This window comes from Protopterus annectens, chromosome 3.part0 (assembly GCF_019279795.1).
Source record: "Protopterus annectens isolate FY-2018-M chromosome 3.part0, PAN1.0, whole genome shotgun sequence".
Classification (NCBI taxonomy): domain Eukaryota; kingdom Metazoa; phylum Chordata; order Ceratodontiformes; family Protopteridae; genus Protopterus; species Protopterus annectens.
Window position 1 is genome coordinate 1511816779 of NC_056731.1, and position 27755 is coordinate 1511844533.

At 40.2% G+C, this 27755-nt stretch overlaps 1 protein-coding gene across 2 annotated transcripts in view; it reads right to left on the reverse strand.

The window, feature by feature from the left end:
* Nucleotides 1-27755, reverse strand: part of TMEM68 (transmembrane protein 68) — a 704547-nt gene that overhangs the window by 279671 nt on the left and 397121 nt on the right. For both annotated transcript variants that reach the window (XM_044065539.1, XM_044065541.1), the window contains exon 3: nucleotides 4524-4691. In XM_044065539.1, coding sequence (XP_043921474.1) covers nucleotides 4524-4691 — 168 coding nt within the window. The remainder of the gene's footprint in view (nucleotides 1-4523; nucleotides 4692-27755) is intronic.

Genomic DNA, 27755 nt, shown 5'->3' on the forward strand with positions numbered 1-27755 from the left:
GAAGCTTTCTCACATGAAGCCTGGTGAGAGGGAGCATAGAAATGGTGAAAGCCATGAACCTGAGACCCTGAGAAATTCCCTGGCTGAGACAGACACCAGAAGAAGACGGGATTGGAGAAAGGCAGTTAGTGACCATGCCTTGGGGGCAGGCAGGGACGACAGGATGGGACCTATCTGAAGCCTGCACCCAAGGAAAATGTGATCCTGGGATGTAGTCAGAACTGCTTTCTGGAAGTTTATGGTGAACGCCTAGACTCTATTTCAGAGAAACAGTAATCTTGAGATCCTGCAGCAGAGTACTGGGGGAAGAAGCTTGAATAAGTAGACTGTGTACACAGGGAAAAACCTGAATTCCTCAAACTTTGCAAAAGGCAATGATCAGACTGAGGCATTTGGTGAATATCCTTGAGGTAGTAAAGAGGTCAAAAGGCAAAGCAGAGAACTGAAAGTGCAAAGAAGAAACAGAGACACATAAAAAAGTTCCTGAAGAGAGGATGGATGGAGATGTGAAGGTATGCATCCTTGACATCCAGAGAGAGACCAGAAAGGCCTGGGGTAAAAGACAAAATAATGTTTGCAGAGATAAAATCCAAAAGGAAGGAATCTTGAGAAAGGTGTTCAGCAAGGAAAGATCCAGAATTGGTCTCCAAGTGCCCTTCTTTTGTGGGACCAGAAACATCCTGGAGTAAACTCCGTCCCCCCATCTGGGCAGGAGGCATTGTCTGAATTGTGCCCAGAGCCAAAAAAAAAAAAATCAAGAACCTCTAGGAAATGAGAGAGCTGTTACTGAGGAGGTTAAGAAATGCCCGAAAAAGGAAGAAGAAAACTGTCAAACAGAACCCAGCTTATCCTGAAAAGGAGGTTTCTGTGAGGTGAGAGTCTGAGTAGACTTAGCAGGAGGCACATTGCTAGAACTCTTCTTGCCCTTGGGAGGAAGGCAAGATAGTCAAGAACAAAAGCATACTTGGAGGGATAATTCCTCTGAAATTTGGGAAAAAGTGAAAAAAAAAATGTTTCACCTCCTGTAAAGCCTTACCCTTGTCCTGGACAGACTTGAAAAGTTCAACTGCAGCAGATTCAAAAAGATTCTTGTTATCCAAAGGAGCATCTAAACGTTTGCTTTAATGTCATCAAGCAAAGCTGCAGATGAAACCAAGGACAAGATCTCATTACTGAAGCAAAGGCCGCAGCCCTGGATGGGGCATTCACTGCATCATAGCTACATTTGAATGAGTGGTGGGCAATTTGAGAAGTACAGCCCAGCAGAGAAATGTCTGAAGTCTTCCTCTCAAAGTCATGAAAGTCAAAAAACACTTTAGAAACCCAAGGAAGGAGGGCCAGAACATACCTGGTCATATGTGTCTGGTAGTTGATGGCCCTAAATGATAAAGAGGCAGCAGTGTAAACCTTTTTGCTCAGCCTTTCCACAGCCCTTCTATCTTTATTAGAACACAACAGTTTGGTAGAGAGCAATAATTTGAAGGGCTTATCAGAGGAGACCGAGACTACAGATAGGTTAGCAAAGGGCATTTGTAAAGAAATATGTAGTCCTCAGGAACTTTATAGAACATATTGATCTTCTTAGGTGCAGGGGGTTGACAAGTCAGCGGCAACAGATGCTGCTGAGAAGGTATCCAGAAGGGGGCAGCCAGAACAGGAAAAACAGCAAATGGCTTAGGAGATTCCATCTGTAGGAGCTCATAATACTTTTTCTGAATCTCAGACACTTGAGAACAATCCCACTTAAAATAATCCATCATACAGGCAAAGGCATTCCCAGAGAAAAGCTCCTCCATGAGAGAATCTGAATCCTCCTCCTCCAAAATGCAGTCCAAAAGGGAAGGAATTTGGGAAGAGTACCCAAACATTCTATATCTGAATCCAGGTCCTCATCTGAGGAATCCAATTCCATGGGTCTCTTAAGTAGAGTGGAAGACCACGGAAGAGCAGGCACAGAGACTCTTTTGAGGAGGTCTCAATGACATCAAAGCATTAAGTAAACCCTGAGTGCAATCCTGCCATTCACACTACGGATCCTTAACAACTGGGGAAATATGTTTTGTTTTTTGCTTCTTCTTCTGTGGAACTTCTGCAAGAAACACCCTAAGAGGGTCAGACCCCTGGCAAGATTCAATAATGGTTATAGGAATCTCCTCCTGATCTAAGATCTGAGGAATTCCCCTGGATCCTTCAGAAGTAATCAGCCAAGATTCCCCCTCAACATCAGGTAAAGATGTTTAGAAAGCGTCCAAGTACATGCGAGAAGCTGGATCCATACCGGCCTCCAACGGTTTGTGGCAGAGAAATCTGAAGCAAATACCAGATGGTCCTCCAGGCTTTCACCAGCCTGAAGAGAGATATCCAGGGGAGGCTGGGCAGCAGCTGGATCACACCTACCTTTTTTGCCTTCTTGGCAGATGGCTGGCCCTTGGGACAGGAGGATTACTCCAAAGCACCCTGAGCCAACAACTTCAAGCACTGGTCCTCTAGGTATATGGGCAAGGATGAGAGATGACTATGTAGGGTCTTAGGCAAAAACACATGCAGACAGAGCAGTGCACATGATAGTGGGAAGCACCCAAACACAAGAAACACTAGTTGTGACGATTTTTATGGGGAATCTGCCTCCCACAATGACATTTTCCCCTTTCTGGATGACATGAACACGATAGTCACAAATAGTAAGAGAGAGAATAAACTCAAATGGGGCATTTATCTGAAAACGCAACTTGGTAACAATCACAGCAGAAGGGCATTCAGACATTCGTACATCAACTTTATGCCCCAAGCCTTGCGAGATGAGCATACGTATAACGTACGACACCTATTTGGGCTATCCTTGGCAGGAGATTCCTTAGGTAAGGAATACTGCAATGGTGATAGAAAGCCATCTTACAGTCAGGGCTGTTATAACTCCTGAAGTACAAGCAATTCAATTTTATAACTGGACTTTTAATATACAGTGGACATAAAAAGTGTACACACCCCTGTTAAAATGCCAGTTTTTTGTGATATAAAAAAATGAAGCCACAATAAATCATTTCAAAACTGCTCACCTTTAATGTGACCTATAACCTGTACAATTCAAATGAAAAACAAACAAATCTGTTAGGTGGAACAATATAAAAAATAAAAAAAACATACAATATGGTGGTTGCATAACTGTGCACACCCTTAAACTAATACTTTGTTGTGTATACACACCCTTAAACTAATACTTTGAAGCACCTTTTGATTTAATTACAGCATTCAGTCTTCTTGGGTACACACCTGCCATCAATTAAAGAGACTCTGATAAACCCCAAATAAAGTTCAGCTGTCCTAGCAGGATTTTCCTGATATTTACTCAGTTGCCTGCTACAGCAAAAGCCATGGTTCACAGAGAGCTGACAAAGCATCAAAGGGATCTCATTGTTGAAAGGTATCACTGAGGTGGTCTACAGACCCATTTTCAGCAGCGGCCCAGGGAGAAAAGCTCCACATACAGTACAATACAAATGCAATATAATCCAAAACAATACAAATGACACAAAAAATACTATACAAACATAAGTCAAAAGAACATAAACTATGTTACAAGATATACTACACATCTAGACAATTCTATAGACTTAAAACATTATAGTCACTCTCATCATATATATAACCTACGAGTAGATAGTGTACAAAGATAGTATGTAGGTAGTGCAGCATACGTCACTGACTGTTATAGTACAAGAAAAATCAGAATATTGGTTTCAGTTAGGAAACTAATAGCCAGAGGGTTAGTGATGCAGAAAGACAGTGAGAGACTAAAGAAGAACAGAGGCATTACAGCTTGAGCAGTAGTTTAAAGATATGGTATATTAACAGTGAAGGAGTTAGAAGAGCATTAGGATCTTGCAGACTATGAGGGAGTGAAATGTGTCAGAAGAAGAGGATGAGGCTAGTATGGAAGAAGAGGAAGAGCTGAGCATTAGGCAGGCTTTATGCAGGAACAGAGCCATGTATTTTTGAGATGATTTTTTAAACAGGCTTTGAAATAGATTTTTGAAATGGATTAGGACAGGTAACTAAATGATTTAATTTGTAAAACTCACTTTCATGTCTGAATTAATGCATTGTTTATTAGGGACTGCATCTACTTTTTTCACATATAGAAAAATGGCAATAAAAATCCAAATTCTTTATGATGCAGTAAAAGCAGTTTTATAATCACTAAAACACTATCTATACCTGTCATTTTCTAACTGCAATAATGTCCTCCAAGTCAGGTGTTGCAGAGAAATAAAAAACACCTGTCAGGGGTGAGGTAGCTTAGTGTCTGTGTTGTCAAGCCTAACAACATTCCTGGGAAATCTGCTTTTTTCCCTATAAAACCAATCCCATCAGGCATTATTGCTTACATAGCATGATGAGTTATAAAAATGTTGCCATGGACATATATGCAACAAAAACAGATAATCAGTCTTTTTGTTGTCTAAATGCACACATACATATTAGGAATTATGAAAGCTGTAGAAAACAATCCACAATCGACTTACCTGGTATTTTAAAGAGGAAATGGTCTGCAACGGAGTGGCAATATCTACCCTTATGGATGATGACATTTGCTATAAAGTAGTAATAATCTACAGGAATGGCTCCATGGTAGTACACAATAAGTGCTGGTCCTTTATCTGGTATCTTTTCCAGACCATGTAGCTCATAACCTGAGAAAAGAGTAATACAAAAACAAAAAAGTATTAACATTGCACTTTGGACAAAGTAAAATGTGAATTACTAACAATGTTGGGGGGGGGGTCAGGAAGAAAAACATACATGCACATACAAACATGGCTGCAGTGTAAACAGACTTTCAGGTACTGAAGACAAGATTCATAATAATTTTCAACTGAAGTTCTGCTACAATGTAAAACCAATGATCCCATTTTTTCATATTCTGTAGTACACTGCATAAAACGTCTTACTGAAACAGAGGTAACATCTCACTGAAAAATACAGCAGTATGGTATGTGGAGAGCAATGTTCTATTTTTTTCCAAATACTAAACAAAATATACTATGCATTATATCACATACAATAAAAAGCTACCCAGTATTACTACAGATAATACAGGCAGGTAAACAAGAGCATTCAGATGTAAAATATAAATGCATGCATTGTAGACACATTAGGACATGTGCAATATTGTATGTAATGTACTATCTCAGGCCTTCCACTCCATGTCATTTGTCATGCAAAGACGACAAAATGCAAAACTGACCCTAAACAAATCAGCAAACAGGAGGGAAAAGGACAGTGGACATGGACCTACTTCATACAGAACAATTATGTCAAGTACACAACATCTGTATGTGATATTAAGAGGTTCATCTTCATTAACAGCAGGACACAGTCCCCAAGGTAATTTTTCTGGTGCTCCTTTTCATGGGAACCTGCCTCTTTCTACTGTGGACCCAAGTCTAGCTTACAGAGTTTTGGAAAAGTACTCCGAGAAGTCCACACTGCTGCTGTACAAACATCAAACAAGGCTGCATTGCGGAGAAATGTTTTGAGAGCTAGTCACTGTTCTAGAAAAATGTGCACTAGGATAAGAAGACAAAGGCTTGTGTTACTTTCAATTAATGTATGGAACTGCAGAAAGCATGGGTCAACCACTTACCCAAGGGTTGTTTGGATGATTACATCCAAGCTTCTATTAGGAAAAGGACATGAATAAACTGATGATTATTTTTTAAACAGATTTGGTTCCAACCACATAGAGTCCGAGATGTCTGTCTGTAGCCATTACATGAAAAATGTATTCTACTGTTAAGATTAGTTGGTTAAGAAGACTAGCAAATAGACTGACTGGGATTAGCTTTAATAGCCACCTAAGGCATGAAGGATTGATATGCATGGGTATCTATATTTATGAAAATCTAGGCAATGATAAGGGTTGCAGCACAGAAATTCTTCTAGTTCCTACTCCTTGCTTGTTGATGTACCACGCACAGGCGATCTCTGGGGTCTATATTACGTTATCAAAGTTTTACAATGAATGCATTATGGTCGAACCCATATGTTTGAAGTTGTAAAACTTCAAAAATGTTACAAAACAAAATAAAAAAAGAAAACACTTACCTAAAGGTTGTAACTTGCTGCGCCCCCTACACCCCCCAGCTCTTTAAATATACCAACTCCGAGATCACACTACAGTGTAGTAAAGAGAAATCTTTCCTTTCCGCACTGTACTGCATTGCAGTGTGGTCTCGGAGTTGGTATATTTAAAGAGCGGGGGGTGTGGGGGGCGCCCCTGCTTACAACCATTAGGCAAGTGTTTTCTTTTTTTCTTTAACGTTTTCAAAGTTTTACAACTTCAAACATATGGGTTCGACCATATGGCGTTCCAAGTTGTAAAACTTCGATAATGTAATTTAGACCTGATCTCTGTGCATACTGAAATCACACTCTGGAGAAGGCAGTTCTGCAATGCTAGAAGGACCGCCCTCATCTCCAGTATACTGATGTGATGGTGATCCTCTGGATGTGACCACATTCTTTGGACAATCCATTCTTACTTCCTTCACAGTGTCCCCACCCACCCCAGAAAGGAGGCATTTGCAGTAACCATGGCTGGCAGACAAGGTAAAACAAAGGGGAGACCCTGTTTGTGCTGGGGGTGGGGGGACTGAATCTACCACTTTTAACAAGTTATGCAAATATGGATATCCAGACAGGTAACTGAAGGGAATGAATGGATTGGGACCACTGTATTCTTAGTTTCCACTGAAGCACTCTCAGATGACACCTGGCATGAAGAACCAGCATAATGACTATCAGGACCAGGTCTAATGTTCATAATATTAGACAGACCAGTGGGGAGCCCTGCTGAAGAAGGTTTATTACTTGGCGTCTGAAGGATGGCAACCTTGTGCAAGAAGTTTTTCAATTTCAGTTATAGGCTCCAGATTGCAGCATATAAAATCTAATGATTTAGTTGGTTCAAGATCTGATTTTTCAATATTTACTTAGATACCCAAGAACTACCACAAATGAAGCAAGTAATCTCCCACCAAGATAATTTGTAGCAAAGAGCTAACCGCTTAGATATAGGAACATCCAGAACCTTTTCAGCATGACACAAGTTGCGATTACCATGCACTTGGTGAACATCCTGGGGGACTGTGGTGAGACCAAAGGATAAGGATCAGAACTAGTAATCATTAGCCCCCTGCCAGAGGCACAGGAATCTTTTGGACTGCTTTGCAATTTTGATGTGGAGCTAAGCATCCTGAAAGGTTTATTGAACACATCCAATCCCCTTGCTACAGGTATGGAAGGATGGACTGACCTTAACTATCCAGAATTACTGCAGTGTGATCATCTAGAAATTCATCTTTTTTAATACTGATTTAGCCGGGTCTATATTACATTACTGAAGTTTAAAAACTTTGAATCTGATATGGTCGACACCATATAATGGAAGTCTTGAAACATCGAAAATGTAATAAAACACAACAACCTACAAAAACAAACCATTTAAACGCTCTAAGCAGGGGGGCAAGCCCCCCCCCTGCACACCCCCCCCCCGCTACTTAAATATACCAACTCTGAGAACACTCTAAAGTGCAGAAAAGGGAAATCTTCCCTTTCTGTGCTGTACTGAGATCTCCGTTAAAAGATTTGACGTTTCACGACTTCGATCACATAGTGTCGACCATATCAGATTTGAAGTTTTGAAACTTCAATCATCTGATGTAGACCAGATTTAGCCCACTAAGATCCAGAATGGGCCTGAGAGAATGTGTTTAATTTGGAAATAAAACAAATTTTGTGTAGACTTTCGATCCTTTTTTGGTCTGTTAGTGTCAACAGCTCGACGGATAGCACACGTGTCTTTAGTGCTGGAGGATCAAGAGGTTGTGGTTCTATTCCCACCCCAGGTATTTGTTTTTATTTTCCAATACTGACACTACAATATGGAATAAGGGTGCGCTGTCCTTGAGTGAAGCATTAAACAGGTCCCATCTGCCAGAGTTGTTTGTAATTCAGGTGAATGCAAAAGATCCCACTGTACTAATCAAAAAAACAAAAAAAAAAGAGCACAGGAAGTTCTCTGGTGCCCTAACCAAATTTCTCCTAACTGGTCAACAAAAGGAAACACATATGCATGAATTAACTAACTAATTAATAGCTCTTTTTTGCAGCAGTTGAATTATCTCCTGAACTGCCTCTTTCTTTTAGTGGGGTGGAATATCTAGAAGGGAGAGTGAAATTAATATGGGAACAGTTATGAAAAGTATGATGTATCCTCTGGATGTGATCTTCACACATTTGTCCTAAGTGATGGCTGGACAAGACTCTAACTGAAGAGAGAGAAACTCCCCACTTGCCTCCAGAGGGGAGCCGTTGGGCAAACCTTCAGGAGCATTAGGGAGAATTGCCTGAATAGGGTCCCCTTAGCCCCTGATTTTGCAGACCCCCCACTGTCTCTGGGCACCATCAACTAAAGGAGCCCCTTCTGTCAAAAGGTACCCTTTCTGAGGAGAAATTGAAAAATAAACATTCAGATTTTCTTAAAAAGAGACCTGTACCACCCTTCTAGTTTAAAGAAGAGGACCAGTGAAGTGTCTCAAAGTGTACTCACACTGCAGACAACATTTTTCCTTACCATTCCTGCTTCAGCAAGATTTCTATAAACTTCAGATCAAACAGAAGTTATATAATATAAGATTCATTGATGAAGGATACTTTGAGGTCATGTGCAAGGTCAAATAAATCATAACTAGGCATGGCAGTGCCCCATCCGCTGTTGTTAATCAGCATCATGTATAAATTAGTAATGAACAGATGGTCATAAGTTGAGATCACTCTATTATCCTAGACTCCATGTCAGGATGGAGTGGAGTTCTCTTTGGATAGCTGCTTTTTAGTGGCAGCTGCAGCTACAGAAGAAATCAATCACAGGGTCTTTACTCTTACATGGCCTGTCCTTGGATGGTCTCAAAATTTTGCCTGGCTTGCATGGGATAAGTTATATAACAGAAAAAAAAACAAAACCAATAAACTGATGAAAGAACACACAAGGCCGGTGGTAATCTCCAAAAAGTTTATGTAAATGCTTTCGTTGAACAAGTAATTCAACTTCTTCAGACACAGGACAACAGTTAAACATTCAATTTAAAATATTCCAAAAAGAAATGACATCAGCAATAATGTCAGCAGTAAATGACATCAGCAATAATGGCATCATAAACAATCCCATACTTATAAAAAAATAAATATAAATAAAAATATGTTGTTTGTACAATACTACTATGAATAAAGTTATAATATTAATAGTTTATATACGCCAATTGTAAAATAATGTCTCCCAAACAAAATGTATTCATCTTTGAAGTGCTTTTAAAATACACTTCAAAGAGCAATACTCATTGAGACCTGGATAGGCAGAAGCATTAAGTTTCAACTGCCAATACAATTCTCTACTTTCTAAAATTAATTGCCATGGGCCACCTCTCTTGTTTTTTGTTACCTGCTCAATAACCATGTATTCAAAGGAGTGACATGATATGTCTAGCCAAAGCATTGTTGCCATTACGCCTGCCAACACTGTATTGGTGTTCATAAATTCTCTCCTTAAGATGTCTCTCAGTCTTACCAATATAAAATGCAGCACAGCATTGGCATAAGGTGATGAAGACAACCCCAACACTTTCACAATTAAATTTGCCTTTCAGATAATGAATGGTGTCAGAAATGCAGAACCTATTTGACACCTTTATAAGATGGCAACTTCTACAGCACCCACATTTGAACATACCACATTTGGCACTGTGATAAACATTAGTGTTTTCTAATAAATTCTTCAGATTAAGGCCACATATGAATATCATACTTGGGCCATCAGACAACCTCTTTCTGACTGAAACATCTTCAGTTAGTAAATACCAGTTCTTAGTAAGTATATTCCTTATTATACCATGATCCCCCCAAAACGTGCACGCTGATTGGCCAGCGTGCCCGTTGTAAATCGAGTTATACTAATGGAAAAAGGTCCGGTCGCCCGGACTTTTTTCCATTAGTATAACTCGTTTTTTTTAAACACTGTCTCGCTATGTTAAATGGGTTTAATATAGCGAGACAGCTTTAAAATAAGCAACGGAGATCTCCGTTGCTTATTTTAAAGCTGTCTCGCCATGTTTAAACCACTTAAAATAGCGAGGCAGTGTTTAGCAACGGAGAAAGCAAGATCTCCGTTGCTTTTAGTCTCGCTATGTTAAATGAGTTTAACATAGCGAGACAGTTTTAAAATAAGCAACGGAGATGTCCGTTGCTTATTTTAAAACTGTCTCCCTATGTTAAACTCATTTAACATAGGGAGACATAAAAAGCAACGGAGATCTTGCTTTCTCGTTGCTTTTGCACAACTCTGATGTACTGCGCAGGCGCGCAGTACATCAGAACTGCCGCGGATGCCAAGACATCTGCGGAAGGGCAGTAAACAGGCATTATACTATGCCATTATTTAAGAAAAGTAACAGTTTCTTTTCTTAAATAATGTCATGGTATAATAGCAATAACCCACTTCTGGGTGTGGGTAATGCTAAATTTACCCACGGTTGGCTTTGTTTGGTCCCTCGGGCTTCGCCCTCGGGACCAAACCACGCCAACCGTGGGTAAATTTAGCATTACCCACACCCAGGCGTGGGTTATTGCTATAATCATCCAGTGTCTAATGAATAGGGTTTGCTAAATTTCTGTGTATAATTCACACCATTGTCAACAGGTGTAGTCATCTCATCAGGGGCATGTATATGAGTGTTGTCAGGGGTAATTGATTTTCCATCCAACAAAGGTTTAAACCAACCAGACCGCAGACAAAAAACAAGAGAGGTGGCCCATGGCAATTAATTTTAGAGAATTGTATTGGCAGTTGAAACTTAATGCTTCTGCCTATACAGGTCTCAATGAGTATTACTCTTTGAAGTGTATTTTAAAGTTAAAAGCACTTCAAAGATGAATAAGTTTTGTTTGGGAGGCATTATTTTACAATTGGTGTATATAAACTATTCTTGTTTAATATTATAGCTTTATTCATAGTAGTATTGTACAAACAACATATTTTTATTTATATATATTTTTTATAAGTATGGGATTATGATGTCATTATTGCTGATGTCATTTCCTGCTGACATTATTGCTGATGTCATTTCCTTTTGGAATGTTTTAAATTGAATGTTTAACTGTTGTCCTGTGCCTAAAGACGTTGGATTACTTGTTCAACAAAAACGCTTAGATAAACTTTTTGGAGATTACCACCGGCCTTGTGTGTTCTTTCATAAGTTATACAATGTTAGGTTCCCGCCATGCTCTCTCTGCTACCAGATCAATAAGATGGTCAGTGGGAGGGCTACACAGGACATACAGGGGCCAACCAGGAATGCTTCAAGCAACACTTATTTTTCTGGAGAAGTGTGGGGGAGGGGGCATTAGCCAAGTGTCTCCCTGATGCAATCAATCCAAGATCTCCTCAAAGTTGGAATCCTCAGTGTGAACCTTTCCCTTTATCAAGGACTGTGTTCAGTGTGAGAGATTTAGTAATGGAATCAATGTGCCCTGACCCTTTCTGGAAGCCTGGGGGAGAGTTATCCAAGGATCCAGGAGTGTCCTTATTACCTTGATGAAGGATTGGTTCAAGACATTCAGAGCTGGTCTGTCCTTTGAGTCAGACACAGGCTTCAAGGTCCCAGATGTACAGTTTCTGAGGGTTAAGCTGAACTACAGGGAGCAGCCCCTTCTTGCATTGATAGGCAGGCAATGATTCTCTTAAAAAAACTCAAATGCTGGCATGGACCCCAATGGCAATGAGGGCAGGCCAGCTGGAACAGTCTCCATCCCCAAAGAAGAGAGAAGGCAGATGCAGCCAAAGGGGATACCCCCAACATAGAGGTGACAGTCAGCTCCTTGGCCAGGACTGGAGCTGACTTCTCAACAACTGAGGTTCCTGAACAGGAAGGCACTCTAGACAACACCAAGACACAGTAAACTCCAAAGGTATCAGAGTTGAGTGAGTCACATACACAAGCAGTTCCGGTGGAAGAGATCATTTAGACACTGATAAGGGATGTTCCCACATGGCTTTTGGTTCCAAAGCCAAATGCACCAAACAGTGTGGCTGGGAAGGAGAGATAGGAGTGGGTGGACCAACCCAATCTGCCCTAGAGACAGAAGGGAATAGGATGGCACCCATATCTATCTATCTGAGCCTTAATTAATACCGTCATCATTCTTTCCCAACCAATATCCATAACACTCCTACTAGACCGGGAAGATCCAAGGGAAGAAATGAAGGAGGCCTTGACCCCAAGAACGTAGAGAACTTGCTTTCATAAAAGCTGCTTCTAGCAGAATTCTCTTGACATGGAGCCCTGTTTGTAATTACAATGTTTTTGATGTTGCTGTCAACACAGAGTTTGGGTAGAGTATGTTCCAAGTGGATTAGAAATTATGGAATTGAAGGTGGAAACAATTATTTTTACTGCAGGAGAAAGAGAATGATCAGTCTGTCTCTTACATCTTTCTTTCTCTTATTCTCTGTTCTTGTCCTACTCACTTGGTCTGTCTTTGTCCTTTTTCTTCCTCTCCAGAGGAAGGCTTATCAACAGCCAAGTCTCCCCACTGTGGCATGAAGGTCTTTTAAAATGAATTTGTTCTTTCTCTCAATAAGAGATCTAAAACTAAAAGATCTGCAAATTTCACATTGATCTAAGTACTTTGACCCCAGGCACATGATGCAAACCTCATGATTGTCCTGAGGGAGAATTATGTGCCCATACTTGGAGCACTTGTGGGTACCCAAAGCTTTCTCCATATTATAGAAAAAACAGTGAATACCTATGATATTATAAAAAAAAAAAAAAAAGTTATTGGAAACAGGAGAGAACCTTGATAAACGAAAGCAAAGTAAAGGTTAGGGAAAAAATAAAGTCTTCCTGTTAGAAGTGCTCATGAAAAAGAACAGGCTTTTGTAGGCCTCAGAATAAAAGTGAGAAGAGAGAAGGCAAAAAACTGAAGTAAACTTGTGTATCTGAGTAACTACAATTTAGTAATATGTAATATAAAGAAAAACAGGGACACACTGCATTATGAAATGAGGGAATGAGCTTGAGCACTGGTAAAGCATCCATGTGAAAAACTGCCAGCTTGGATCTGCCACAAAGATAACCATCAGTACAGAAGGACAGACAGGTCAATACAGGATCAAGGTGCATGTATGTTTGAAGACAACAAAAAGTGCGTATTCATAAAGCACTGTTGCTGCACTTCTGAAGTTGTATATCAAGTTATTAACCGTCTCTCTCTCTCTCTCTCTCTCTCTGTCTCTACCTGTCCTAGTCATTTCTAAATATACCCTGGTCTTATAGCCCATAATTTAATTTATTCTGATAGCCTATTCTTCTCGTTTGCTACTCTTCTCTAAAAGAAAGAACATTCTGACTGAGGCCCAGATAGAATTTTACACCTCCAGTCTTTTAACTTGCCCCATTTCTCTAACCTTTTGTTTCTACTCTAAACATACCGTCTTCATGCTGTCCTGTTACAACCTTAATGACCCATATCATATTCCTTTTCCTCTTTCTTCTATGGTAAAAATGTTACTTCCTTCAGTATCTCTATTTTTCTCTTACTCGGGATCTCACTTATCATCCCAGTGGCATTCCACTAATATATTTCCATTATCTTGACAGCCTTCTCTCTATATGGTACCACACGGGAACACAATTCTCTAACTGTGATTGAAAAGAGATCTGTAGAGTGGTAACAAAACATCTCCACTTCTTAAGTTCATAGGTGGTTACTGGGCTACTGACCCAAAGGTCTTCATAAGCCTAGCCTTGTGTGCCCAGTATAATACTAGAGAAACCCAATATAAAGGATCTTGCCTAAACTCACGATCTTAGATAGCAACAACTGAACCATATCTAGGAGGGTCATAGGTAAAGTCCTCAGCAGGAATTTACGTTTTCCCATCGAGTAATCCAGGCTATGCTTAAACAGGGTCATAAAGGGGCTTTGTTTGATATGAACTGGTAGCCTATTCCAGAGGAGTGGCAACCTCTGAGAGACACATCTGTCTCTAAAGCAAGTCCTATTTATGTTGCAAGCCAGGTTAAGGTCCCAGGAGCAGGAGACCCTTGTCCCATTTGACTTGCGGATGTGCAGCATTCCATTATGTTTGGATCCAATATTGCTCTGTAGGCCAGGCACAAATCTTATCTAAGTAGTCTGTACACTACTGAGTACAGTGACAGTAACTTCAGTCTGTCAATGTATGACATGCTGGAGATCCTGAATTTTCTTGGTTAGAAATCACTGAGGTCTCTCAAGTTGCTGCATGTGCCTGGTAAGGTACATACCAAGGGAAGCACTTTACTCAATTATTGGCCTGATGAGGGTCGAGTACAGGGGTGTTATGACCTCTTTCACTCTTGATGCAATTCCTTTGTTAATGGGGTATGCAACGCAGAATGCCTTCCTTACCCCAGCAGACACATGGCGGTCAAAGTTTAGACTACAGTCAACTTGCATTCCCAAGTCTCTCACTACTGAGTTGTTGCTTAGGGTATTATTATTTATAGGATAGTCTGTAAGGATATTAATTTTACCGAAGGGGATGAGGATGCATTTTTTTGCATGGAGTTTAAGTCCATGTATTTGGCACCAATCATTGGTTTGTGTAAGACCCTTGAAGTATACTGACATCATTTGGGGATTTAGTGATTGCACCTAATTTACAGTCATCAGCAAACTTAGTTAGCCATGGGCCCTCTGATTTGATCTGAACTTCTGAGAAGTATATTCCAAACAATAGGAGGCCCAGCACTGACCCCTGTAGAATCCCACTGGTGATAGATCTGCTGTTTGAGGTAAAGTCTCCAACTCTGACTGAGTGTGATCTGTCAGTGAGACAGTTAGCAACCCACCTGATGATAATCAACTGGGAGAGTTTATCAATGGTGCCCGAATGTGGGATTGTGTTGAAGGCCTTGGTTAAGTCAAGGTAGGCTGTGCGCACAGATTTGCTTTTGTCTGTGGCTCTGGTGATACTTTTGAAGAAGTCCACTAGGTTTAACAGGCATGACCTGCCTTTGAGAAAACCAAACTGTGTCGGATCAATGGTTTGGAGATCACATATATTCTTATTTATAAGGTCCATGATGATTCGTTCCATGGCCTTACAGATAAGGCTGGTTAAGCTTATAGGTCTGTAGTTCCCAGGGTCTGTTGCTGTATCCCCTTCACAAAAGGGGGGGGGTGATGGTTGCAGTTTTCCATTCAGCGGGGACAAAACCAGTACTCAGCCTGTGGCCGAAAAGAGTACCTAATGGAGTTGCTAACTCATGTTTTAGCCCATTTAAAAACGCAACCTGGAATGCCATCTGGTTGCATACAGGCTGTGTTTTTGGCCTTGGTGAAAGCATGAACGACTTTCTCTTTGGAGATGCAAGGTGGGGGAGATATAGAAGGAATGCTCTGTGGAATGCTTGGAAGGGACAGGAGGGTGACATTTTCTCAGCTAATAGATTAGCTATTTTCACAGCATCAGTGTGTGTAATGCCATTCACAGCTAGTTCAGCACGCATCTGGGGTCTTGGTCCTTACTACCTTTTAGGTTACGGATATAGCTGAAGAATGCCTTATGGTTATCCTTAGCTATGGTATCTAAATTTTTTTCTAAGTTCCCCTTAGAGGATTTTACAAGTTATCTTATTTGTTTGTTGAAACAGAGGAGGATATTCTTCTAGTGCTGGGACCTCTCTTTTTTATTCTTAGACAGCAACGTCTTCCTCTTGTATAACTTATTAATCCACCAGGGAAGATTGTTTTTTCTTGAGGATCTTGTTTTGATCCTATCAGGTACAATGGTACTAATACATTTGCATGTGTTTGTACAGGGCATTTATGCATATCTTAGTATAGGGTATACTTAGTTTTGGTGAAATTTTTTTGCCTGATTTCACCCAAGAGAGTTTCAGGTGTTATAGCTACTTCAAATGTGACTGACTTATGATCAGATTTAACCAGTGAGGGTCCTACATTTGTGGTGGTGCAACGGTCACCCATGTTGGTGAGGACCAAGTCAAGAATATTTGAGCCCCTTGGGGAGTGCATACTATTTATTCCAGGGCATTAGTGTTAAAGTCCAAGAACCTTTGTGCAAAAATGTTAGTTCTCTTATAAGATTCACAGTCAATGGAGGGATAGTTAATATCAACCATGACTAGAGTGTTTGGGTTGTAATTTGACTGACTCAAGTAGGTCTAAATAAACAGCATGGGTACCTTGACTCAATGAAGGGGGTCTATAGCTAATGATGACTTGAAGGTGGGGGGGGGGGCATTACTCACAGTTAGTTGAAGTTGGAGTAATTCCATGGAGTTTTCCTGTCTAACCAGTTTAGAGGTGTATTTATCTTTGATGAAGATAGATGCTTCTCTTCCTTTGGTTCTCACACCTTCATTTTGTGGTCTGAAAGTGCGGAAGGCACTGTAGCCTTGCAAGGCTGGGGTACCCTCTGCAGCTCTGAAGCAAGTTTCTCACTCTGAACAGACGTCAACATCCTCCAGGAAGAGGAGTGCTTCTAGAGAGTACAGTTGATGATTTAAACTCCTAACATTTAGCAGCATAACCTTTAATTTCTTTGTGAGTGATATTTTCATGTCGGAAATGTTGTTCTTGAAACCTTGCCTAAAAAGCCACTATGGCAGAAGAAAGTGGCCTTGCCAGTAACTGAAAGCCTAGAGATGACAGGTTAAGACCATCTCTGGCAAAGCAGTATGGCCTGTCAACCATGTCATCCCAGGCTTACAGGAACTGGATCCCCTTAGAATGACACAAGAAACTAAGCCAATTGCTGAAATCAATAATTTTTTGTTTATATTGTATCATCCTAGGCATGTCTCTCTCTTCATATAGTCCAGGAAGGTATGTCTCAAGTCATTCACACCAACATGAACTATGATGGAGTTATAATAGTACTTGTTGAGAGAACTGACTGCATGTGTGATCTGACAGATCCTGGCACTGGACAGACAGCTGACCATTGTCCAGTCTGGTGAGTGGGACATCCATATGTCTCACAATGGAGGCACCTATGACTAAAAATTTTGATTTAGATTTGCTTTGCCTTAGGAGATTATTGGATGAGACACTGGTGCTTGTGCTTTTATGTGTATTGAGTGCTGTAGGTGCTGTATTAGATGTAGCATGTTTGTGTTTGGAAAGTCTCTGGTGTTTAGGTAGGTTCCTGGTGAGTACTTCCACTTATGATGGCTTGTGTGTTGAGTGCATGGCTTGCACTGGAGGTGTAGCATGTGAGCTGACAACCTGTTGAGTGTTACTGTTTTCTGTGGGACAGAGCAAGGATTCCAGATTTCCAGATTCTTAGTGTAGATGCATCTCTCAGAAATTGTGCTTGGTGTGATTTAGAAGAAGAGGGTTGTCAGTGTACATGAGGCAGTTGTTACACTGCCTCAGGATAACCATGTCAATCAGGGTGGCAGGAGAAATGGAAGGAAACTGGCCAACCATAATGCTATGTTAAATCTAGTTTTCACAGTGGGGAGAGAAAAATGGAGGGTTATGGTATAACTGGGTGCTGTAAAGTGCTCTATACTAATGGGGTGCTGTATAAAAGATCTGTACTAGCGCATGTTCTCTAAATGGTAATAGAGTATTGTAGATTTCATGGTTTTGGGACTGTTTAAGGGGCAAAATTGCAGATGAGGTGCTCTCTGACCAGCTAAGCACAATTTAATGACGTCTTGTCCAGATCACAGGCAGCTACTATGGGAAAATTTATCTACTGAAGTTTTTGTATCTATAACTGCCAATGGTTACCCCCATTGATCGGTATTGCAGGATGGTGCATGGAGGTGCGCTATGCATAAACAGATGAATACAACAGAGCAGTGGCTGGTCACCTAACTCTGTGGAGCTGTGTTAAAACAAGTGCAAACCTGTGCAAATTTGAGATTTATGTAGCAACTGTAAGCAAACTGAATTAAACAATTTAACCAATAAAAAAAGCTCAAAATTGAGCCCTGTGCCAGCAACCTTCAATCAGATGGTTCTTAACTGCAATCTCCTGCAACAAGGGTACGGGGAGTCCCTCTTCAATGAAAGATAGCCTGGTTTAATACTCAATTTAACAAACAGAACCAGACTCAGCAAGTCTGAATCTAGTCTATATTACAGCAGATAAAAATGTAGTCTACGTCTGTTAAGATAAAGCCCACGTTTATTTGGGTATTGCTTTTGCTGTTTTTGTCTGATGGTTTATTTCTGCAGTGACTACTACACTTTGTGCTTCTCAGTGTGACACCTCCACCTGGTACTCCACTCTAGGATTATTGGATCCCTGGTGAATGGTCTCATACTTCCCTGCAATTAATCCAAGTTACCAGTTTCTAACCACTAAGCAATGCTCTCTCTTCAACTCTGCATCACTATTTCCCCATCCTTGGTAGCAACCACAATAGATTGTGTTCTCAATGGCACTTATGATATGAGAAAATAAGATCCTGAAAACCACAGGAGCTAAGACAACCCTGTGTGAAAATCCACTCATCACATTTACCTCCTGTCATAATGCTCCCTGCAATTACACCCTTTGTCTCCTTCTACTCAGACATTCCTTCCACCAATTTTACTAGTTCTCGTCACAGCTAGCTCTTCAACTCATCAATCAATCTTCTGTGTGGGACTGAAACATTATTTTCTTATACACAAGTATACTGTATGCTCTGTACTCCTTTTGCCAAATCCTAGAACAAACTATTTGCAAAACTGGACCAAACTGGAATGGCATGACTTATGAGGTACAAACTCTTGCTGAATTTTGTCCATCCTGCTGTTTATTTCTGGCAAGTCAGTTAGAGTTTCCCTAGACATAATTTCCATTAAAGCTAAAATACGTGACAGATGAATCTTAGTGGATAAATAACTCAAGACTCAGATAAGTGAGTTTTCTGAATCATATGCAGAGGAAAATAAATACGTTCAATATACAATTTTTCAGAAAGAGAAACACTTTCACTTAGACAAGCAGAGGGTTCTTCACAGGTCAATCAGCTCTCTGCCAAATCAACTGAGAACTAAAGAAGTTGTACTCTTCTGTCTTGCACACCAATGACGAATATTTTGGACTGGAGTTCTTGATACACTATCATTCCTTGTTTGAACATTTAAGATATTTTTAACATGGGAAATTACTTCCCCCTAGCTGCATGCACCCTTAATTATAGTGCTGTAACGTGCAACAGGGAACTAATGAAAGAATGCATACTGACATGCAGAAGAAAACAGCAAAACACAGTTACATAGTAGATGAATAATGCATTTCACACAAGTAGACAGCATGTAAAGTATACTTCTTAAACTGTCCCAGTGAGCCCACTTTGATCTATTGAGATAAAATAAACTTCACTGCAGACGTCATTGTTGTAGCATTTTTTTTATATCTAATCTCATCTCAGGAAGTCATAGCTCCTACATACTTCTGAACAACTCTTTCAAGGACATGGAAGCAACACAAGACAAAGCTAAATCAATACAATACATCCATGACATACTTTTAAAATAATTTAGCACAGTATATTAAACAGTGTGATCAACTATACTTAATGTCCTGTCATGCATTAAAACGCACACAAAAACATTAAGCATGATATGAACCAATAGCCAATAAACTCCTTGCCAACACACACCACAGATTTCTACCAGGACATAATTCAACCACTGTTCTGCTCTAATTCACCAGCACTGTTAACGACCAAAAAAATAATGTCCAAACGGTGGCCTCGATATTTCTAGATCTGTCAGAGGAATTTTAAAGCGTGTCTCATAAGCAGATTATATCTGATCTGGGATCCATTGACAAAAATACCATCTCCTCATTCCAAAATGACCTCTCTGACCACTATCAAGTGATCAAATGGCATGACAACCTCTCCTCTCTGCTTCCTATAACAGTAGGTGTGCCACAAGGCTCAATACTTGGGCCTATACTCTTCTCAGTTCTCACCAATAATCTGCACACAGCAACTAACCATGCTACCATTACACAGTATGCAGAAGACTCCACTGTCATCTGCACCGCAACCCACCCTACCACAAGAAGTTACCACAAAATCCTTTATGGCCAGTGAATCTTTCCTAGACAAATACCAGCTCATCCTAAATCCCAACAAAACCAAACTGATGCTGTTTCATAACAACTATCACAAACCAAACTCCCTTAACCAAGGCTTTAAAATTATTTCATCCAATCACACTCTAATTGAACCCATCCAGAAACTAAGCTACTGGGTGTCATCACAGATAAGTTAAAATTCAACAAATACATATCACACACCATCAAAAAGACCCACAGCAAATTAGGTTCTCTGTATAGAATAAAGCCTTACTTAACCAATTGTTCCAGGCAAGCAAATGCCAGGACCCACCTTGTTCTATGCCTTTCTCATACCCACAAACATCAAGAAAACCAGCTTAAAACAAGCTCAAATCATGCTAACACAAGATAGCTAGTTTTGCCGCCAATCTGCCCTAAAGAACCCATCATTGTCTTGCTCTGAAACAACTGAAATGGCTAGAACTTTCTAACCTTAAACCAACTTTCCCTAACACACACCATAGTTCACTTCCCTGACAAATGCCCAGCCTTGCAGAACCTAGTTCAAATTCACCACAACAGCAGGGCCCCCAAGATCCTCAGATAAACTACTGCTAACAGCTACAAAATCCAACAACAGCTTTGGAGACTATCTATATTCTGATAACACTGCCAACACATGGAACTTTACCCCGCAGTACATACTAAACACATCCAGCCTAACTCAGTTCAAAAACCTGCTAAACAGCCACCTAAATGACAACTGGATATGCTCGTGCTCCTCACCAGGCTGAATCTACTTCTCTTCCTCATATTCTAACTGCTGAAAAAATACTGTTCACTCAACTTTACCTCTGTGGTAACTAGAACTTTTTAAAAACTAATTGTAACTTGACCTTCAACAAAAAATTGTAACTCTTCAAATGTTGACAAAAAATTGCTATGTGGCAATTCCATTCAATACAGTCTAAATTCTATGACTTGTATTAATTTGCTGTTCCCTGTTAACTCTTGTATTGTACTACTATGTGTCCTTATGAGATTTAATGCGGAGCTTTTGTCCCAGGGCCTCTGCTGACAATGGGCAACCAGCCCAGTCAGACTTCCCCAGTAAACAAATGTTAAATAAATAAATAAAATGAATCAAAATGTATCCACTAACATGAAATTCAAAATAGAAAGTCAATTTCATTTAGAAAACAGACAATGGAGAGACTCAATAAAACACACCTGCACTGGTAAGAATAACTACTGACAACTCCTTCACTGAAAAGTGAATTATCTTTCTCTAACAAGCAGTGAATAACAGATAGCCAGCCGATCAAAGAATAAGACCTACAGCTTCACAAATTCTGTGCCAAAGAGCTGTCATTTAAAGGGGCTAATATCCATATTTTATGTATCATCACAAAGACAAAAGGGATAAGGCATCACGGAATAATTGTTCAAGACTCAGAGAAGTGGAAAGCCCCAAAGAATGAGATACAAGCTTTTCATCAAAAGGGAAGAAAAAAGCTTTGAGCTGCAATACTTGTTTTATTTGGTTGGATCCCTCTTTAGCAAGTCTGCTGCATTCAGCACAGAGCTAGATCTACCCAGGGTCTTTTGTTCAAGACTCAGAGGTATAGAAAGCCCCAAAGTACAAAGAATAAGCTTTTCATCAAAAAGGAAGAAAAAAGATTTTATTTAAATTCTGCATAAATATTTTATGTTGCATATAGTGATCTCTGTGGCGATACTTTTTTGTACTTCTCTGCTTTTTGTCCATAGTTTAGCCAAAAAAAGTTAGTTTGTTCTGGGACACTAGTCTTGTAGCTTTCTTTGCAGTTATGTAAAGACTGCATATGACTGCAAGATGTTAGCAGTGTTTACGCAGTGTACTGCATTTATTTATTTATTTGTCTTTGTTTACCAGGAAAATCCAACTGGGTAATATACATGTTCAAAGGAGGCCCGGGAAGAAAAGCTCCATTTGCTTATACTGCATTACATTAAGTTCCAGTTAAACACAGTGGTTACATTTCTACACAAGCAGTTCTATTTCCATAAGTAGAACTGCCTGTAAAAGGTAGCTTTTTGCATTCTGAGCCCAGTCTGGGGCCTTAGTCTTGTAGCTTCATTCACAACTGTGACAGAATTATGAACTATTGCCAGATTTGAGCCTCATTTATTAATTTATTACAGCATTTTCCCATAAATAGCATTACTGGTGAATTTCTGCATAGTTTGCTGCCTTAGTCTGTGGTGGAATTGCATTCGTGATAGTATTGTGAATTTCGCTCCAGGATTTGTGCTTCAGTATTTTTATACCTGTATACACCTGCTTAAAGTTGCATCCCCGTGCCTTTGTGTTTACTTTGCTTCTGTTTTTCCCGTTCCTTGTGTCTGTCCAAGCCTCCACTGAGGCATTAAGCTAAAAGTTTATGAAATTCTAACCATAGGACTTGAGCTCCAATACTGACTTTGACTGAATCCCTCATCAGCAAGTTTGTTATATTTAGCACAAAGCCATGTCCACACAGGGTCTTTTGTTCAAGATCTGAGAGGTATGGAAAACCCCAAAATGTGAGATACAATCTTTTCATCAAAAGGGAAGAAAAAATTATTTAAATTATGCTTAAATATTTAAGTTGCACTTATAGTGACCTATGTGGTGATACTTGTTTGTACTTCTCTGCTTTTTGTCCATGCTTTAGCTAAAAAAAGTTAACTGTTATCATTGTTTTAGTTTCTGTATTACTGCAAGGCTTTAGCACTGTTTATACATTATACTGCACATCTATTTCCATAAGTAGATTTCCTTGTAAAACATAGCATTTTGTATTTTAAATCCAATCTGGGGCCTTAATCTTGTAATCTCATTCACAGTTGTAGCAGAACTGTGAACTGCTGCCAGATATTAGCCTCATTTATTCATTTATTACAGTATTTTTCCATAAATAGTGTTACTGGTAAATTTCTGCATAATCTGGTGATTTAGTCAGTGGGAGGATTGCAGTAATGGCAAAACTGTGAATTCTGCTCCAAGATTTGTGCTTCAAGTACTTTTTATAGCTGTCTATACCTACTTAAAGTTGCATTCCAGTACCTTTCTGTTTATTTTCCTACTGTTTTGTCCTGTACTCTGTCTGCCCCATCTCCACTGAACAATTAAACTAAAAGTTTGTTAAATTCTAACCATAGGACTAGAGCTCCAGACTTAATTTTTTCCAACCCTCCCACTATTCTGCTGTTGCAGTTTTAAAAGGCCAATACTCAGGCTTCTGCCTCTTATGGTTAACTAACTTCCAAAGCCCTTCCTTCCCCTTTCATTGCTATTGTCTGTTGTGTAACCTATATAAGTACTTTCCCATCCATTATTTTCCATAGATCCATAACCCTAAGTGCCCACCCAACAAACCAGTGTTGCTCAAATCCAAGACTGCACTTGAGTAAACCTCCCTTACTACAAAAAATTGCCTCCTGCTCATTTTCTCAAAGTTCCCATTTGCTTGGCACCCCGACCACTGTCAGAGGGAGTCTTGAGTTAATGCTGCTCCATCCTTGGCAGAAAAGAGCTTTATGTTATTGTTTTGCACTTCAGTTAACTGTTTGAGTGCTACTGTGTTATTTTCTTTTCTTTATTTGTTGATTTTCCCTTTAAATCATTTTAAAGCTCCCTAAAACTTGAAATTGCTTTGTGAAGGTAATTTATTTAAATAGTTTTGTTGTAGCATTGCACTTGCAAGTAACCTTTTTTTTCATGATGGACAGCGCAGTGGTGCCGCAGTTGCACTGTCGCCTTACAGCAAGAGGTTCTCCGGTTTGATTCTTGGCTGGGGTGTCTTCTGTGCAGTTTCCTCCGGGTGCTCCGGTTTCCTCCCACATTACAAAGACATGTGCCTGGAGCATTTCTCCCTGGGCCTCCACTGAAAATTGGCTTTGTTCCAAGTCAGACTTTCCCAGTAAACAAGTGTTAAATAAAAAAAAAAATAATAAAAAAATAAAATGTTTTTATATCAAGAGGTTAGCAATGCCCTGTACAGACACACCCAGAAAATAAATGTTATCTATAAAACTATCCTTAGAACTAAAACTGTAACTTAGTGTGGCTAAAACAAAGCCACTAGGCACAGTCAAGTTTAGAGTAGCTAGTGTGCACATTAAACTGCACTATTACCAAATGTTAACACAACCTAATCTGGTCTCGTCCCAAACTCCAGAGACCACCAAAGGAGATCTCTGTATAATCCAGTCCACAACCTACAGTAGCCTACACAAATACAGGTCAGGACCACATGGCTATGCAATTTCCAAATGTCACCATAGCTAGTTTGGTAAATATGAGCATCCTGAGACAATGTAGCAATTGTCTCATGTTTACAGCCATTTAATCCTTAAAGAAAAACACAGTCTGCAAGAGATGCATGTACACGATTTATATGGAGGCAAAAATTATGCATACAAACAATGCTGTAAGGAACATAGCACTACATCCACCATACACAGACCAACTTTTGCTGAGGCACTAAAAAGCAATCTTCTCAAACCTGAAAGTTGTCCTAGGCCTATAAATGGCAAAAGCATCTCTAAAGCACTCATCAAAATTAACACTATACACCCACACATATGCCTACAACCAGTGTAGCCCAAGAACAGAGCCCATATGGCAAGCAAACATATTACCCAGGACTCTTGTCATAGGGGACTCCGTTGTATGACACAGATATGCCACACTCATCAGACTGAACAAGGAGGAGATGCTTATCTTGAGCCATGATCTGTTAAGTTATGCATGCACTCAGGTCACTACATCACTGGTACAAGTATGATTTTATCATAGTCCATGTGGGGATTAATGACCTGAGACGTACTTCTCTGGACTATATGGATACAGACATCATTGATCTGTCTGTATATGTGTCTCAAGCAGGTATATGCCTAGCAATGAAAGCATTCTACCTTCACCAAGGATGACACACAGTACAAACAAAGGACAACTGACTTCAACAATTGGCTTTGTTTTGGGTGTTGGTTCCAGGGGGATCCAATATTTGCCAGCATGGGAGGAAATGGTTAAACCACACTGCTTTGCACAGGATGTCTGCACCTGTCTCCCCTAGACTTCCGAATATTGGCTAAAACTTTATCCGCCCCCTCAGACCCTTTTTAGGCAATGCCAAATTGACAAGCATATCAACATAGCAAATAAAACCCCAAGAAAGCTTAAGGTGTTACTGCTCAAAGCTTGGAACCTAAACAAGAAACTCCACACCATACAAGCTTTCCTCACTCAGGATAATATACACATTTGTACCATTACAGAAGCATGGTTTAAATACACAGAAAGCACTCCAGTACAAAGCTTCCGCACCTTGCACACATTTAGACCATCAGCTGGAAAGACATGGAAAAAGGCATAGGAATACCAATCTATATCAGCAACAAGTTCACTAATGATTCTTGGACTTTATTAACACAAATACCCATAACCAGATAGTGTGCACAACCACCAGGGGTTCTAAAATACTGTACCTGGTACTTGCCAGTAAGGGAGAATGCGGCACCCCCCCCCCCTCAGTGTCATCCGTGTCACTTCCTCAGTGGTGAGGTCGGACCACAAAGCGGTCTCCTTTGAAATAAAAATCAGCTTGGTTACCCTAGCAAACCCTGTAACAGTTAGGCACTATCCCAAAGCAAACAACATCCTATTAAGTGATAGTATGTCAAAATTAATTGCCCCTGCCAACCCTGAGTTCACAGCAACTTATGCTGAATTGTTCAGAGAGACCCTGTGCAACCATGTAAATGGCTATATAAAGGCTGCTGTGCCTAAAAGAAGCAAGCCCAAAAGAAACCACACTAATGGAATCCTAACCTTAAATGGGGTATATAACAAAAAGAAAAAAAATAAGGAAACAAGGAAATAAGGGGAAATAAGGAAAGATAAAGGAAACAAGAAAAGTATGTTGTTGACTACTTCCTGTCAGTAATGCTTTCTACCATTGTACCATTGCTACATGTGTCAAAGCACGCTCTGAGCTAGGACAGCCAGCAGCCTCTACCCCCTCTCTTTTTTACCTTATAACCAACTCACCCCCTATCCTCTGTAGTAACCCCTTTTACTAGTACTCATTCCTCCCCAATTATAATCCAGCTAGCTCCCTCTCATATCTACCTGCAATATAAGACCTGTCTACTAGGCGGGACTCTTATCCCAGCCTTCATCTCCTGCTTATCCTCAGTTATTCTTGTTACTTACCTTAATATTTCCATAGTCCCAGACCTGCTTTTATTTCTCTCACTTCACCCTTTACTGCTACTGTCTACAACTACCTTTTCTAGGCTCACTTATCACTGTTTTTACCCACTTCTGACTTATCTAACTTACCTTCTGTAGCTAGTACTGCTGATTGTTTCTTCTCTAGCTGCTTCTTTACCTGTCTCCTGCTCAGGAACTTAGCTCCTTCTCACCTCTCTACTGCCTGTCCTCTCCCTGTCCCTTGGTCCCTATCTGTTTCAGCCCTTGCCATTACTACTTCTCTTGCATTCTATACCATTTGTACGTCTTGCAAGATGACCAATAGCCTTCTCTGATGTTGTCCATCTCTTGCCCCTCCTACCTGTACCTGTTCTTCCCCTTTCACCCCTCCTTTCTCCACCTTTATTCTCTGGACTCCCATAAATACCCTGGCTTTTGTGTGGCGCCATCCTTAGTAATCGGGAAAAAGCCCTGGCTGCTGTCTGCTACTCTCCCAGCATCTATTGCCTGTGGTATGTAGTGATTTGCTTGATGTTGTTAGTCTTTCCAAATGTTGACATGTTTATGCAAGAAATGTGTGCCTAATAACCATCCTCTAACCTGCTGCTGCTGAAATACTTCTGGTCTGCTTGTTTTGTAATGGCTCCTTACCTGCTGATGATGAAATAATTCTCGTTTTCTTGTTTTGTTAACCTGTAAAGGCTACTTTGTTTCTCGCCTCTCACATGGAGCCTTTTGTAACATGCTAGCTCTCATATTGCTTGTTTTAGGATTTTATTGTTTCAGTGAAGGTCTAGTAAGCCGGTAATGGCTAATTAGTATCACGCCTCCCACGAGGAGCCATTTCTGACCGTGCCTGTAGTCTATTGTATGTTTTAAGCCAGTAAACGGCAGTTTGAACTACGCCAACCATGTGGATACACTGAGTGCCTCTCGTGCCTAGCTGTTCCCTATGCACTTCCCTTCAGCATCATTTGACTCAAACAATGATGTTTAATTGAGACACTATATTTCTAGTGTACTTTAACGTCTTCTTGATCGCTGAGACAAGAATGGTAATTTTGCTTTACCTATCCATGTTGTGTACTTATTAGCGATCTCTAGCTATGTAGAGCCCCAGGCATTCAAACGCTATCTTGGGCAGACTGGAGTAACATAGGTTGGTACATTGTGTTTGTTTACCCTCATTGTGCTACAGTGAGTGCGCCTCTAGCTCAGTAGAGTCCCGGGAGCCTCATTGCTAATACGGGCTTTCTCGGGTAGCTGCCCCTGAGGACTGTTGCATACCACTACTCTTTGGGTAGCTCTAGTATTATAGTTTGCAGTTTGTTATTTGTATTTGAGTAATTCCAGTGGTTCTCTAGCTCTGTA